Source organism: Panthera tigris, chromosome A3 (genome assembly GCF_018350195.1).
Source record: "Panthera tigris isolate Pti1 chromosome A3, P.tigris_Pti1_mat1.1, whole genome shotgun sequence".
NCBI classification, from domain to species: domain Eukaryota; kingdom Metazoa; phylum Chordata; class Mammalia; order Carnivora; family Felidae; genus Panthera; species Panthera tigris.
This window is the reverse complement of record NC_056662.1, coordinates 30,891,948-30,908,498: the sequence shown is the minus strand read 5'-3', so window position 1 is coordinate 30,908,498 and position 16,551 is coordinate 30,891,948. Positions and strand designations below refer to the sequence as shown.

General features: G+C 47.6%; 1 protein-coding gene across 2 annotated transcripts; it reads right to left on the bottom strand.

Annotated features, from left to right (window-relative positions):
• Nucleotides 1-578: 578 nt before the first annotated feature.
• On the bottom strand, nucleotides 579-15,870 carry LOC102964375 (prion protein). Of its 2 annotated transcripts, XM_007073226.3 has the most exons (3): nucleotides 15,766-15,870; nucleotides 12,999-13,096; nucleotides 579-2,929 (listed from the first exon to the last, which is right to left on the bottom strand). In XM_007073226.3, the coding sequence occupies exon 3, from the start codon at nucleotides 2,917-2,919 to the stop codon at nucleotides 2,137-2,139; it is 783 nt and encodes a 260-aa protein (XP_007073288.2). In that variant the 5' UTR covers nucleotides 2,920-2,929; nucleotides 12,999-13,096; nucleotides 15,766-15,870; the 3' UTR covers nucleotides 579-2,136. The 2 variants fall into 2 exon arrangements, with proteins under 2 accessions (XP_007073288.2, XP_042836796.1); XM_042980862.1 differs by lacking the exons at nucleotides 12,999-13,096; nucleotides 15,766-15,870 and adding an exon at nucleotides 8,066-8,160.
• Nucleotides 15,871-16,551: the final 681 nt, after the last annotated feature.

Sequence of the window (16,551 nt, the reverse complement as noted above, 5' to 3'; positions counted from 1 at the left end):
TGGGGGTGGGGGGGGTGCCTTACACTTGTGAGGAGCGCAGGAAACGAGTATGGGACTTGAAGCACTGTGACAAATGAGTGGCCTTTATGGACCTGAGGTGTTAAATTTCAGCCCAAAGGGAGGGACTGCCCCTGGGGCTCCCAGGGTCTGGGAGATTTTATGAGCTGAGACTGGGGGTGAAAGGGGTGTGTGTGTGGGGGGGGGGGGCAATCAAGTTGGTACCTGAGAGCCTGTTCAGTTCCAATTTAGTCAAGAAAATCCTCTATTTCAAAATCCAGGACAGAAAAGCAGCTTCCAGAGTGCCAGGACTGTCTTCCTCTGCTGCAATAGTGCCTTTGGCATCTACCCAGTGCCAAGGACACTCAAGATATTTGCAGAAAAAATGAAAAGGTAGCCGGGAGCAGCTGGCATGTGTGCCCAGAGCACAGCTGACGGCAGGATTGCGAGCGGGTGCAGGGGACACTGGTCACCACAGGGGCGTGGGGACTGCACGAGCCGCTTTGTTCCAGTTCACCCCCACAATGACCCTGCCGACACAGGGCACAGTGGAGAACATCACTGCCAACACCACAACACGCTCACTTAGCTCCTGTTTAATTCTGGTCCAGATATAGAACATTTATACAATTTTTTATACAAGTACATGCAAAGTTACAAATATAGAAAATATAAAGTACATGCATATTTCAAAGATCCACGATGGATCTTTATACAAAACTATTCAGTGCACATGTAAGCCTGAGGACCACGCAAAAGGGTTTTCTACGTATTAAGTATTTAGTACCTTACAAAAACAGGTGGTACGATAGATCAGATAGATGTTAACTCCTCTAACCCAAATTTCTATGTTGGTCATACACTATATATATATATATATATATATATAATAATTTTTTTTTTTTTTTTACATCAAATACCCGCACAGTGCAAGCCAGTAACATTGCAGGATGGTAATTTATCAGCTAGGTGACAATAATGAATGATCCAGACAATAATTTTACCTTAAATAACAGTAACAGAATTCTTTTTTTCCACTCTGAATGGATATTTCTGTCATCTGCCACCTAAGGTATTTTTGGGGATGGCCAAACCAGGACTTGACGCAATTCTGGCTTTTGACAGTTATGACACAGCAATGGAGAAATGCGAGCACTTCTTTTGTCTACTAATCATTTTCTTCATTGTGTAATGCTCTGGGAGAACGGTATTTTCACGCTGCATCTTCCTCTATGTCAAAATGGTTCTGGTGCCCAGGTAAATGACCAAAGATTTGCTCTCAGTGCCCAGAAAGTGGTGCAATTTTTTACTGCCCTACTTCTCTACAGTTTAGGTTATGAAAGAAAGGAATGCCACGAGTAGGCGCTTTAAACGTCCAAGCCGGGAGCTCGCCTCCAAGGGCACCAAGTGTTGGGCTATCTTTTAGTCTTTTTGTGTTGTTGGTTACGCGCGTTCCCTGTGAAAACCTCGTCTGCCGAGGTCTAGTGCCTCTTGACACGATAGCTGCTGTGTAGCCCACACTGCAAAATGCAAGACTCTGTCCCAGCTCTGTGCAGACACAGGGCACGTGCTCTCTGGCGCGCTGAGCCTGGGCCCAGGAGCTAAGGATCTCTAGTTTTGTTTTTTGAATGAGCATCATGTGGCCATGATACTCAAATTTGGCAGAAATGCTCTCTGAACGGGGAAATGTAGTCAGGTTCTCTTAAAACGGGTGAGAAAAATGTCCCACGTTGCCGTGAAATCACGGCTAAGATGGGGCATTAGTGTACTGAGCTCTAGCTGGGGAAGGAGCCGGAGGTATTCAGGCGAAGGTACTTGAAGGCTGTTTTGAGAATCGATTTCGCCTCAATCTGCCGCACTAGACAAAAAAAGGAGCCCTAGATCAACCCATGATTATTTGTTGTTGTTATTCCCAGCCCAGCACTAGCACTGGCCCATGAAGGACTCAATCCCTCGGGGCTCGAATAAATAGCATCCTGGGTCTGCTCTACATTTCCCGGGGCCATCGGTGCCAAGGGTATTAGCCTATGGGCGATAGAGAAGCAGGAATGAGACACCATCACTACAGGGCTGTAGGTAGACACCCCCTCCCCCAACCCGTGAAAGATGAAGAAGATGGGGAAGACGGCAAGGCCGCCCTCAACCCCCGATCAGGAGGATGAGGAGCGAGAGGAGGAGAATCACGGGAGGCGGGGAGAAGAGGATGGCGCTCGCCCCTCTTTGGTAGTAGGCCTCGGACTCTTTCTGGTACTGGGTGACGCACATCTGCTCCACCACGCGCTCCATTATCTTCATGTCGGTCTCCGTGAAGTTCTCCCCCTTGGTGGTGGTGGTGACCGTGTGCTGCCTGACCGTGATGTTGACGCAGTCGTGCACAAAGTTGTTCTGGTTGCTGTACTGATCCACTGGCCTGTAGTACACTTGGTTGGGGTAGCGGTACATGTTTTCACGGTAGTAACGGTCCTCGTAGTCGTTGCCAAAATGAATGAGGGGCCGGTTCATGGCACTCCCCAGCATGTAGCCGCCGAGGCCCCCCACTACTGCCCCGGCTGCCGCGGCTCCTGCCATGTGCTTCATGTTGGTTTTCGGCTTACTGGGTTTGCCCCACTGACTGTGGGTGCCACCACCTTGACCCCAGCCGCCGCCGGCGTGGGGCTGTCCCCAGCCGCCGCCGGCGTGGGGCTGTCCCCAGCCGCCGCCGGCGTGGGGCTGACCCCAGCCGCCGCCGGCGTGGGGCTGACCCCAGCCGCCGCCGCCCTGGGGTGGGTAACGGTTGCCTCCAGGACTGCCCTGCCCCGGGTACCGGCTCCCCCCAGTGTTCCATCCTCCACCAGGCTTCGGCCGCTTCTTGCAGAGGCCCACGTCACTCCATGTGGCCACAAACAGAACCAGGATCCAGCCGCCTATGTGGCCTTTCACCATGACGATGTATCTGCAAAATGAGAAGGGCGTCAGCATCTTACGTTCATGTTGGAACCACTCGGCGCTTGCTGCGTAATGAATGAACGCTCGAGTGAGAACGTCTGCATGTTGGTCACAAAGGCTCTCCACTCCTACCTCTCCTCTGTGGCACTTATGATAAAAGTAATGTCAAATAAAGCGTTAACACAGCTTTGTCCTTCTCTAAGGACAAATTTGTCCTTCAGATCATTTCTGGCTCTGTTTCCTGGAAACCTGATAGCGATGGAATGTTAGCAATGTTGCTTATGGTAAAAATAACCCGATTGATAAAGTGCGTCTGGTGGATCTGCCATAGCTTTGAGCATCCCTAGAGGGGTGATTGCTGTAACCAGGCATGTCCTTGTGGGAACCCTGGAAGCAGTGCCCCTTTGGGGCTGTCACGAGGGACGCCAGATCCTGCAAGGTCTGGGGCTTCTACGTGAAGGGGAACTCTTCACGCACCAATACGGGCCTCATTCCCTTGCACCCAAGGAGTTACTTGTAGGGGCTGGGAGTGGAGGCAAGTCCCTGGCTGCTGTGTGGACTGCTACGAGGATCCTGGTGTGGCCCCTTCTGGAACCTTCTGGGAACTTGGTGTGGCCCCTATGGAAGTCTTGTGAGCTAGGAAGCCCTCCCCCCCCGCCCCCCGCCCCGGTTGAGTTTGCAGTAATTAAATGACTTTGAAAATCGCTGGTTCATGTCTTCTTTCATCTGCGGGAATGAATGTCAGCAGGGAGCGAGTCCTGTTTGCTGCTCTCTCCTCGGGACCTGGGGTGGCACCTGGCAGAGCAGGCCCACGATAGGTGTTTGTGCGTGAAGGAATTCATACCCTCACAACGTGTAAGTGCCGGCAAGAATCTCCTCAAAGTAATTCTCAATACAACAGTTTTTGGAAACGGGAAACATGCAGGATCTTGCAAGCCTGCTTGTCAATTCATCTTTTCTTCTATAAAAAGGGCTGCTCAAAGCAGGTCAGAAATGGCCGTGTCCACAACATTTGCGGATACTCAGTCACTGAATGAGTTTTAGTTTGGCATTTAATGGCTTATGAGTGACTTATTTTCTAACTGTTGGTACAAAAGAAACTGGTCTCACATACAATGACCAGCACAGCTTAGGACTAAACCAGCCACGTATCCTGGATAATGACTGATGACCCTCTACAGAATGCACGTTCATCAAACTAAAAACCTCCCTTCCGATTAAATACCTTATTTCCCCTGGGTGCTCCGTTCCAAGCGCAGAGATCAAAGACACACACACACATGCAGGGGAAGGAGAACGATGCAGTAAGTAAATGAATTCACATCTTGTTTATGCTTCTACTATCATTACTGAAAATCTCGGTGGCCATAAGTGAATAAAAATATATCTGAAAGTTACAAGCCAAGTTCAACTGCTCAGATCATGCCAGTCAGGATTTTTGGAGGCTCTTCTGGGTAGGGTTAGAGGGGCAGGGTCCTGAGACACGTCGGCTGGCCTTCTTCTGGCACCCTCAGCACGAGTCCCCGGTGCCCAGCCTTCTACAAGCCTGCTCCCCTGGGGTATTCTTCACTTGCACACAGGCTCCAGCTCTCGGCCTCCGTGCTGCCCACACTTCTGCTCACACACTGCAGGGAACTGAACTAGGGGAGTGTCGCCCCAGCCAACATTTCCCAATTTAATGGAGTTTTATGTCAACAACTACTTTGTTCACCCCAATGAGCCGAACCCAGCCAACACCGTGGAGTTATTCTTGAATTTCCTCTTTCTCACAGGACACGATGATTCTACCAGCAAATCTTATCAGCTCTATACTGAAAATAAATCCTAAATCCCAAAACCACTCACATTTCCCGACACTACTTAGTATCCTGAGTGAAGCATCTCCTGCTCCTGGACGGGCTCTTTCAACAGCCTCCAACCAGCCTCCCTGCTTTCCTCAGGCCCCCACTGTGTGTTCTCTACTCAGCAGCCCAGGGCTCACACAACCTTTTAATATGTAGCTCACACCATGCCTCTTCCCTTCCCCCCAAGTGGCACTCCTTCATGCCCAGGGTAAGACCCCAAGTCCTGACCATGCCGGCGGGGCCCCGCATGACCTTGCCTCTCTGGCCTCCTCCTGCTCCCCAGACTTAATAAGCACTTTCCCATCTCAGGGCCTTTGCACCTGCTGCTCCCAGGACTGGAAGGTTCTCCCTCCACAGTTACTCATGTGGCTCAAGTTTGCTCTAATGTCACCTCTGCAGGGCTGCCCATGCCACTCTACCTAAGCCAGCACCCTGCATCCTATCCCCTTATCCTGCTTCATTTTTTTTTTTTTGGGAGGGGGGAAGGGGGGAGGAAGAGAGAAAGAAAGAGAGAGAGAGAGAGATAGAATCCCAAGCAGGTGCCATGCTCATCACAGAGCTTGATGTAGGGCTCAGTCTCATGACCACGAGATCATGACCTGAGCCGAAATCAAATGTCAGACCCTCAACGGACTGAGCTGCCCAGGCGCCCCTCCTGCTTCATTTTTCTCCAGAGCAGGGATGCTTACTTGACATCTACGATTTATTATTTGCTTCCTGTTCACCTTCTCCACGGGAGTGCAGGCCACCCCAGGGCGGGAGTTTTGTTTAGTTCACAGCTGGGCCCCAGGTGCGTAAACACAGTGCCTGGCTTACACAATAAATGCTGAGTGAATGGAGGAGTGTGAACATATCTGTTATAAAGCAAAAGAAATAACCAAACTAAAAATCAAATTGTTACAAGAGTGAACCATATTTATGAATTTTCACAACACTCTTTCCTGCAATGGCCGGCTGTCTAACAACTACGATCCACTTATCTAAAGGTTGACCTCACCTGCCATCTGGACTCTGGCTGGATGGCGATGTTACCTGATATGGTTGAGGCAGCTGGAAAAGCAGGTAGCAAGGGAAGTAACACCGAGGCTGGCTTTGAACATGCCCTGCTCAAGGCTGTAAGAGTCCCAGCTCTATAAGTGCGTGCAGGTATGTGAGTAGACGGTGACACCACATAGTAAAGGCGGCACAGAGAGGGACTCGGTCCTCGGAAGGACCGGGACACGGGACGTGGAAGGGGGCACAGAGCTTTCAGAGTGGAGACAGGCAGTGAGATAGAGTGTCAGCAGGACTGGGGGCCGCAGGTGGCTTCATCGAAGTGGGGCCTTCATGTGCAGCAGAGAGGCAGGCGGGGTCAGGCAGGAAAGGGCCTCACCAGCAAGCTGAGCAGACACCCCCACTGCCTTGGGACAGTCTACACCCATTGTTCCTGGTGCTAATATTAAGAGCGCCCCTTTCATTCTCAAGAGTGCCCCAGTATGTTAACACAGGCAGCCTAATTATAAAGCATATTAAGTAGTCTGGACTTGATCCTGAAAGTACTAAGGAGCCAGTGATGAGTTCTGGGTTCTCCCTGAGAAAGAACATTGTGGAGAATGGACTGGGGACTGTGTGTGTGTGTGTGTGTGTGTGGACACAGGGAAACCAGTTTCAAGGCTACTGTAGTGATTGAGGTAAAAGATGGAGGCCTTGCCAGGGAAGGAGATGGTCTCCTTGCATGGATGGTGTGCGTTAGAAGGCAGCTTCTAGAGGACTTGGTGTTTGTTGTGGAGGATGGGAGCCTGGAAGAGTCGAAGTGGCACCCAGGCTTGTGGACCGGACAACTGCATGGACAGAACACAGAAGTGTGGGGCAGGTCTCGGGGGAGGTAAATGAGGGGCTTGGCTTTAGCAACACTCTTACTAAGCTGTGTGTGCCATGGCACGCATTGCTGCCCAGTACTTTATTAAAGCCAAATACTGGATAAACCAGGCTAATCACAGAATATCTGAGGACAAGACCATTTGGAGATGAGGATCAGTTGAGAACAACAAAAGCAACATTTAGTTATGAAAAGTTATTAAAAATAACAGCTACAGTTTGAAGTATAGAACCATTTCTAAAGGTAAGTGGGACTCAAAACTTACAGAAGACCTTGGAGAGTTTCTTTCTGTTTGTGATAAAATTGGGAAGATCTTCTATTATTTAATGCAAACCTCTCACTCTACAAATTAGGCTACCAAGATTCAGAGAAGTCAGGTGACAATAGCCATGATTACAGTGCCGGTTAGTAAAATCGCTGGGGATGGAGATTGGGATTCTGAGTCCCTGGCTGTGCTAGGATACTATTCCTATAAGATACTCTCTGTGAATGGTCAGGTTGTAGCCCGATCCTCTGGTACATTTCAAGACATTAAGTATGTCAAAGGTCAACAGCTCTTTATCACTTTAAAAAAATACTCTTAGCAGACTAGGAATAGGAGGAAACTCCCCTAACCTGATAAACGTTATATAACAAAACCAGTAAACACACTTAGTGGATAGCCTCTGAAGGCACTCCTGTCCGAGATCAAAAATAAGACAAGGACGTCCATCATCACAGTACTGAAGGTCCCGTTCAATGCCATATGCAGAGACAAAGAAGTAGCCAGGGCAAGAAATGCAAGGAAAGAGCCAGCTGTCGTTATTTGCAGTTAAGGTGATCACACAACAGAAAACCCAACAGACTCATCAGAAATGACACGAGACCCAGTTCTAGAGTTCAGCAAGGCTGTGGGATACAGGACTGGCCTAGAAAAATCAACAGCATTTCTCTACACCAGCAGGAATCAACTAGAAAAAAAAAAAAATCACAGTAGCGAAACCAAACTGTAAAATTTCCAGGAACGGATTTAACTGAGAAAAAATAAGACCGGGGAAACAATTTTTTAACTCCAATAAAGAACACTGACGATGATCTGTAAAAATGGAAAGGTATTCATGGCTTTGACTGGGATGACTCAGTATTAGAAAGATATCTGTCAATGACCCCCCACCCAAGTGAACCTATAATTTCAACCAAATGACAAAGTCTACCTGGATGTTTTGAGGAGTTCGATAAGCTTACAAGGTGAAGGAATGTCCATGAATAGCAAACTCCACCTTAAAAAGGAACAGAGAGGAATCTACTGCATCAGATATAAATCCTACTACAGAGCCATAGCAGTAGAGACCGCACAGTAGAAGTCTAGGAACAAACCAATAGACCAACGCGAGTAGAAGATAAACCCTTGAATATATACTTTAGCAGGGACTTGACATACAATAAAGCAGGTACCACAAACCATTGGAGAAAGGAAGGTTGTTCAGCAGGTGCTTCTGGGAAACCGAAGAAAAAATAAAACTGGATCCCTAACGCCACATGCGAGAGCAGACTCTAGATGGAATACAGACCCAGCTGTGAAAGGAAAAAGTAGGTCATTAGAAGAAGACACAGGGGTGCCTGGGTGGCTCAGTCGGTTGGCTCAGTCGGTTAAGTGTAGGACTTTGGCTTAGGTCATGATCTCGCGGTCCGTGAGTTCAAGTGCGGGAAGCCTGCTTGGGATTCTCTCTCTCTCTCTCTCTCTCTCTCTCTCTCTCTGCTCCTCCCCTACTTGCGCTCTCTCTCTCAAAATAGATAAACTTAAAAAAAAAAATAAAAGAAGAAAATACAGGTGTATGTCTATGTGACCTGGAGGAGGAGTAGGGAAAGGACTTTTCATTTTTTTTAATTAAAAAAAATTTTTTTTTAAATTTTATTTTAGAAAGAGACAGAGACGTGGGGGGTGGGAGGGAGGGGAGGGTGGGTGATGGGTATTGAGGAGGGCACCTTTTGGGATGAGCACTGGGTGTTGTATGGAAACCAATTTGACAAGAAATTTCATATATTGAAAAAAAAAAAGAAAGAGACAGAGACAAAGCATGAGCACGGGAGGGGCGGAGACAGAAGGAAACAGAATCTTAAGCAGCTCCAGGTTCTGAGCTGTCAGCACAGAACCTGACATGGGGCTCGAACTCATGAACCGTGAGAGCAAAGCCAGAGTCAGACACCCAACTGACTGAGCCACCCAGGTGCCCCAAGGAAGGACTTTTTAAACAAAAAGCACACACCAAGAATAAGAATCTTATGACATGAAAGTTAAGGATTCTTGTTTAATGCTATGAAGAACACTACAGACAAAATTAAGAGAAGGAGTACATAATGGTAAAAAAAAATATTTTTAGTATTTAAGACCAACAGAGTCTAGAACATTTCTAGAACTGACAAGGAATCCTTGCAAAGCAGTAAGAGACAGTAATTCCAACAGACAACAGGGCCACAAGATATAAAAACTGATCATTTATAAAAGAGGGAAAGCCAAAAGGGCATGAAAAGATATTCAAAATCATTAAGAATCAGATAAAATGAGACCAAAAAAAAAAAAAAAAAAAGTCACTTACACTTGACACTCTAGCCGAAAAGAAAAAAATTACCAAACCAAACCAAAACCACAAGAGAGTTGGATGATGCCAAGAAGGCAGAGATGTGGGAATAAAGGAACCCATGTGACTATCAAAGGTGTGGGTGGTTTAACTGAACAGAAAGAATGAAAATAAATTAAATGATTATTCAACTCAAAAAAGAAGAAAACAGAAAATTTCAAAATACAACATCATAGTTATAAAGAAATAAGAGATGAAATTAGAACTTAATAAATAAAACCCAGAAAAATGAGGAATTTTTTTTTCTTTCCTTCTTTCCTTCCTTCTTTCCTTCCTTCCTTCCTTCCTTCCTTCCTTCCTTCCTTCCTTCCTCCCTTCTTTTGATAGAGAGGGCGCAAGTAAGCAAGGGGCAGAGAGAGAGAGAAAGAGAGAGAGGAAGAGAGAGAGAGGAAGAGAGACAGAGAATCCCATGACAGACAGTCCCATGAAGGGCAGAGAGGGAGAGAGATGGCGCAAGTGAACAAGGGACAGAGAGGGAGACAGAAAGAGAATCCTATAAGGGACAGTCCCATGAGGAGCAGAGAGAGAGAAACTGGGAGGAAAGAAGGGAGGGAGAAAGAGAAAGAGAGAGAGAGGAGCGGGGCTCACTGGAAGCAAGGCTCGAACTTCTGAACAGTGAGATCACTGCCTGAGTCAGATGCTCAACCAACTGAACCACTCAGGTGCCCCAAGGAATTTCTAAATAAGATCAAATGACTTGAAAACGTAATAGAAACACAAGCACACACCACTACACAGAGCCACATGGGGAATTGGAAAGGCAAAATAACCTTAGAAAAGGAAGCCTTTAGGGGCACCTGGGTGGCTCAATCGGTTAAGCGTCTGACTTCGGCTCAGGTCATGATCTCGCGGTTTGTGGGTTGGAGCCCCGCACTGGGCTTCATGCTGACAGCTCAGAGCCTGAAGCTGCTTTGGATTCTGTGTCTCCCTCTCCCTCTGCCCCTCCCTACTCAAGCTCTCTCTCTCTCTCTGTCTCTCAAAAATAAATAAACATTGAAAAAAAATTAAAAAAAAAAAAAAAGGGAAGGCTTCAAAAGAGTAACAGCCTTCTATGTGTAGCTGTGTTCCATGAATTAAAATCTGTGGGATGGACTGCCTTTCTGTTAAAATATAAATTACAAATACTGACTTTAGAATTAATTCAGCCAACAAACATTTACGGAATAACTAGTATGGGCCAGTTTTTAAATAAATAGAAATTTTGAACTGACCACTAACCATAAGAGAAATGAAAGAAAAAGTTGTGAAAAATTATATAGTATAATGTAATATTTACAATACAACAACTCATTGATTCATTCAACAAATTTTTTTTAAGTTTATTTATTTTGAGAGAGAGAGGGAGAGAGGGAGAGAGGGAGAGAGAGAGATCGGGGGAAGGGCAGAGAGAGACGGGGGGAGAGAGAGAGAATCAGAGAATCCCAACATGGGGCTCAATCTCACCAACCGTGAGATCGTGACCTGAGCCGAAATCAAGAGGTGAACACTTAATCCGACTGGGCTACCCAGGCACCCCTCGTTCAACAAATATTTCAGTGTCTTCTAAGGTCCCAGCATTGTGTTAGTTGCTGGAGACACAATGGCGAGTAAGATATTTAGCTTGGTGGGTGATGTCATCTAGTGAAATGGGCAAAACTGGTGGGGAGTCCTGCTTGGAGGGAAACCGAGAGCTGTGGTTTGGACATGTTAACTTGGCAACATGTATGAGATGTTCAATTTAGGCAACTGTTTTAAGAACCTGGAGCCCAGCAGAGAGAATGGTTAGAGTGTCTTTACCTGAGCAACAGCGTCTAGAGCCAAGGGCTGATAAACAGGCCGAGACTGAAACCCCAGCACTTCCAGTGTAGGGCTCACGCCCTTAGTCACCCAGCCTCCACCAATACGGGTGCCAAAATCCAGCAGAAAATACCGCCAAACTGATTTTGGCAGTTAGTAAAAGAAGAATACACTGTGACCAATAAGGATTATTTTAGGAATGCGAGGATGGCTCAAAATCAGTAAATCTATTAATAGGTTAAAGAAATAAAACTGTAAGATTCTCCGCAGATACTGAAAGTTTTCAATTAAAATCAACCACCAGGGGCGCCTGGGTGGCTCAGTCGGTTAAGCGTCAGACTTCAGCTCAGGTCACTATCTCTCGGTTTGTGAGTTTGAGCCCTGCGTCGGGCTCTGTACTGACAGCTCAGAGCCTGGAACCTACTTCGGATTCTGTGTCTCCGTCTCTCTCTGCCCCTCTCCCACTTGTGCTCTATCTCTCTATCAAAAATAAATAAAGGTAAAAAAAAAAAAAATCAACCTCCATTTTTATTTTTAAAAAGGTGGGGTTGGGGGTGGGGTGGGGTTGGGGTTGGTGCCTGGGTGGCTCAGTCGGGTTAAGCATCTGACTCTTGATTTCAGTTCAGGTCAGGTCATGATCTCAAGGTTTGTGCGATCGAGCCCCATGCTGGGCTTTTTGCTGACAGCATGGAGCCTGCTTGGGATTCTCTTTCTCCCTCTCTGTCCCTCTGCCCACTCTCAAAATAAATAAATAAATAAATAAATAAGTAAACAAACAAATAAGCATTAAAATAAATAAGAGCATGTGGCCTTGGTGCATGAGCAGATGGCAAAGCAATGGAACTCGAGAGAAGGCATGTAAAAGATCCATGAATTACCCCATTTATACACAGGGATACGAGAGTCAGAGCTGGTAGGAACTATCCTAATGGTCATGTGCCAGGGGCCAAACTTCTAATACTTAGAACACGTTATAACTCAAAACTTAACTGGCTAAATTGGGAAGTGGCACCAAACAGCTTCCCCCACCCCCAAAGTCCCCGGGGAGATTCCTCATCTTACCAGGGCAAAGTAGAACCTTGTCCTATTTTCATCTTTTTGAGGTCACTGCCCCTTAAAGAATCTGACGCAAACTCGACAAGATTTTGCAAAAACACTTTGGGATGTGGGGTTTCATGGGTACCTGAGGCCCAGGTCCGGACTGAACAGGACCCCCAACCCAGTCCATCACCAGAACTGCCTGAAGCGCTTTTAAAAAGCAACACTGCAGGTGCCTATCCCAGGCCCGGAGCCTGTGAGTGTCTAGCAATGGGATTTGGGGATTTATAGAAGTTACCCAGGGAACTGCACTCCCAACCAGGCTTCAGAGCTAGGTCCTCAGGAGCACAACGCTGAACCACATTTATAATGCTTTTCGTGAAGGGGCACGCTTCCCTGGCAGTGATCACACACACAGTTTAACAGCATTAAGTACAACACAGCTGAAGAAAAAGGATTAACAAACCGGAAAAAAATAAAATGCTCCCAACTGTAAGTCCTGCTACCCACACTATTCGCTGAGGATTATTTTCCAGTGTAGCACAGTCACTGGGTGAGATGCAGGGGCAATCTGAATGTTTAATACAAAGCAGTTCACAGCTGCTACAGGTGCCTTAGAAGAGGAAGTAAGATCTGAAAGGGAGAATGGAATTTTTTTTTTTTTTTTTAAATCTTTATTCATTTTTGAGAGACCGAGTGTGAGCAGGGCACGGGTCAGAGAGAGAGCGAGATACAGAATCGGAACCAGGCTCCGGGCTCCGAGCTGTCAGCACAGAGCCCGATGCGGGGCTCGAACTCACAGGCTGTGAGATCATGACCTGAGCTGAAGTTAGACGCCCAACCGACTGAGCCACCCAGGCACCCCATCCAGACCCTTATTTTCTATGACAGTTGGACACTTTCAACCTTCAGAAGACCAAAGAGATTCCACAGGGTACATACGTCTGTCGTGGCTCAGCTGAGCTGGGATTGTGCCTCTGAGAAGACCGGCTGCTTCGGCTTGGCTAAAGTTATTCAGTTTTCAAATATATTCGGGAGTCCTTAAAAACAACAAAAAAGAAAAAACTAGAATTGATAAATAAATCTAAGAACTGATTCCTTAAAAGAAAAACCTAATATATATATTACTAAACTAATAAATCTACTCAAGAAAAAAATGAGACAATATTTGAAAAAAAAAAAGAATGAGATCATTTTAAAAAGCAGCAAACAGGGGCACCCGGGTGGCTTAGTCAGTTAAGCGTCCGCCTTCAGCTCAGGTCATGATCTCGTGGTTAGAGAGTTCGAGCACCACATCCGGCTCTGGGCTGACAGCTCAGAGCCTGGAGTCGGCTCTGGATTCTGTCTCCCTCTCTCTCTGCCCTTCCCCCACTCGCACTCTTTCTCTCTCTCTCAAAAGTAAATAAACATTAAAAAATAAAAATAAAAAGCAGCAAACAGGAGACAGCTTTCCCTCCTTCACACACAGAAAGCTGTGGGTCTGTATCATTTTATATATTGAGACATATGTGACCAATTTAAAAAACTGTATTATTTAGTAAAAGCAAATACTAACAAAAAAGAACATTAAAATCACCTCTAACTTCTATTAAAATGTCCATTTTTTGGTGCTTTTACTTTCAGATTTTCCACATATGCATTCACATTTGAGTAGTTTTGAAACCTGCATTTTGACTTGTCAGTTTCCCCCATATATCAGAGGCTCCAAAATCATGACTTTTGATGGTTACATAATGTTCCTTCCAGTTAATGTGCCATGATTTTCTGAGCTACTGCCCTGCTGTTGTTTCCCAGTTGGTTCTAATTTTAGATCATTCTGCACCAATATGTGCCTGCTTCTGGCTTTTTTTCTTTTGTTTGCTTGTTTCTTCCATTGCAGGTAAATTCCCAGCAATAGGGTTTCTGGGTCACCATTTTAACTTCTTAATGAAAGCACTGCCAGATTGTTACTTTTTGTAAAAAAGTCTGCAATAATTCAGGACACCCAGAGGGGTGTGACTAGGAAAAGAATAAAGGTATATCACATAAATTTCACATAAGTTTCACATAAATTAATCTTGGCAACAAACTCCGATGCAGGTATCATTTCCTCTATCATTTCTTCTATTTTATGAATGACTAGAGGAGGATTATGAAATCAGGTGACCCTCCAAAGTCAGGAAGTCGGTAGCAGGGCCATCTTTCTAACTCCAAAGCCCCGCCACACCTTTGGAAAACTGAATATTCAAGTTTCATGGCAGTTTTCTTTCTTTCTTTTTTTTATTTTTAAGTAATCTCTATATACTCAAGGTGGGGTTCCAACTCACAACCCCAAGATCAAGAGTCACATGATGTACAGACTGAGCCAGCTAGGGGCCCCCTCATGGCAACTTTCTTCTAGGTGTTACTGTAACTATTACCGTTTTTGGTTTTGTTCATTTAATAGGTGTAAAATGATAATCCAGACTTCCTTTAACTTGCATTTTATTGTGTAAATCGCTCATCATTTCACCATTTTTCTATGATAATCTTGACATTTTCCTCTCACAAATATGAAAACCGTGTCAGATACAAAACACCCCCTAGCCCTCTGTTTTCCTTCCCTTTCCAGCTGGTTCTTTTTAAGAGCTCCCCGGTGGTCATGGAAGTTAAACTGTTCCCTATTGGTGATTTTTCGCTTTCTCCTTGAAGTCTGAGAGAGTTCTTCATTTTTCCAGAGGTCTGACCTCTTTATTCAATTTTCTGTTTCTATTTTTTTGGTAATTTGATTTGTAAACACCTTAATCCTATTCCACCTGGAGTTTTTTCGCCAGGAAAAGGGAAACATCTCAGATGTTCAGCATGTGGGGAAGTGTTTATTAAACCGTGATGCTCCGAATGGAAGAAAAATACGCAACCATGACGATAGTCACGATCAAGGCAGGAGCCGTGTGTCCCCGGCCACCTGGCACACCAGGCCTCGAGACCGGAGAGCCGGGCCACCCGAGGCCCCACCCCGCTGAGGGCCCCGCCCACGCCCACCCGCTCGGCCCACGCTCTACCAAGGGCTGGACTGGTGGGGCCGCCTCTCGGGGGGACCTCGCCGGCGAAGGGGGCCCCCAGGCGCCCGGACTCCCCTCCCGCCGAGGCTCTGGCTCCGGGCTGGCGCCCGCTCCCCACCCCCACTCCGCGCACCCTGGGGCGTCGGGTGGGGCCGGGCCCGGCGAAGGGCGTCCCCGGCCTCTGCCTGCCGGCGAGGAGGACGACCAAACGGCGAGCAGCCCGGAGCCCCGCGACCCCCCGGCGGCTCTGCCCGGAGCCGCTGGCGGGCCTTCTTGGGTTCCCCGGGCGCGTTTGCGCGAGGTGATCGCCACCACCTCGCCGGACTTTCGGCCCCTCGGGCCGCGAACACGCTCTGGGCAGGACTAGACACCGTAGCATATCGTCATCCCTCCCCAGGGGGCCAGGCCGGCCGCGTCCGCCGCCCCCAGCCCCAACCAGGAAAGCGAAACCAGGCGTTTTCGTCACCCGAAAACCCACGAGCACCCTGGGGCAGGCCGGACGCGCCCCGCGCCCGCAGGGAAGCCCCCTTCTCCTCACGGTCAAGGTCTGCCCCCGCCCCCCAAAGCCCCGGGTTCTCGCTCCCGGGCTCCGCGGCGCCTCCCCCCCCCCCACCCCCGCCGCACCCCGGTGCTCCGGACCCCCGCCCCCGCCCCGCGCTGGGAGTCGACCAGGCGACTGGTCTGTTTACCTGCCTCGGTAGCACAGGAGAAGCTCTCCGCGCCGCGGCTGTCAGCGACTGGCGCGGAGGCTGGCGAAGCGCACCGCCCAGGATGACGGCAGGGGCGGGGAAGGGGGCGGCGCGTGCACCAATGACCACGCGGTCTCAGGCGCGCTCCCGTGCGACGCGGGAGGGCGGCGGGGGTTTACTCCCGGAGGTGCGGACCTGCCAAGGGCTCCCGGGCGTCTGAGTCTCCCTGAAAGGCGTGTTGGGATTCGCTTAAACGCTTGCACCGGCTGATGCCACCTCCCGGTGTCATCACTCCCTGACGTTGCTCATTGACTGTAAAAATCATCTTTAAAAAGAAATTCGGCCCGAAGCCCCAACTCCCCCGTTACATAATGGAGAGAATGAGACGTTAGGGAATGAGAAAGCAATTTCTGGAACTTTGGTAGCCAGGAATTTCTAGAGAGGAAAAATTTTTTGCTACCTTGGATTGAGCCCAGTTTTATGAATTTTCGCATAAATTCTTAAAATTTGAGGCCTAGGAAGAACATTGGCCATCACCGGTTCTTTGATTTACTCAGTTTCTGTTCCTTATTTTATGCAAGAGAGGTGATTTAGATTGTGACATGCACAGGGAAAAATGCACTCCATTTAATAAGTCCACTCACATCACCTGTGGTAAACAGACGCGTTCTGTTTATTATTATTCCTGTTAGCATTATTCCTGCTAAGAAATTAGGTAGAGATTTGTCTCATGTAAAAGATGGTCAGGGATGAAGTGATAGAAGGATGGGAGTTAAGGTTTGGGGA

Bases quoted from the DNA above. Each gene is read 5' to 3' on its own strand.
- LOC102964375 (XM_007073226.3), bottom strand. From the start codon at position 2,919: ATGGTGAAAGGCCACATAGGCGGCTGGATCCTGGTTCTGTTTGTGGCC.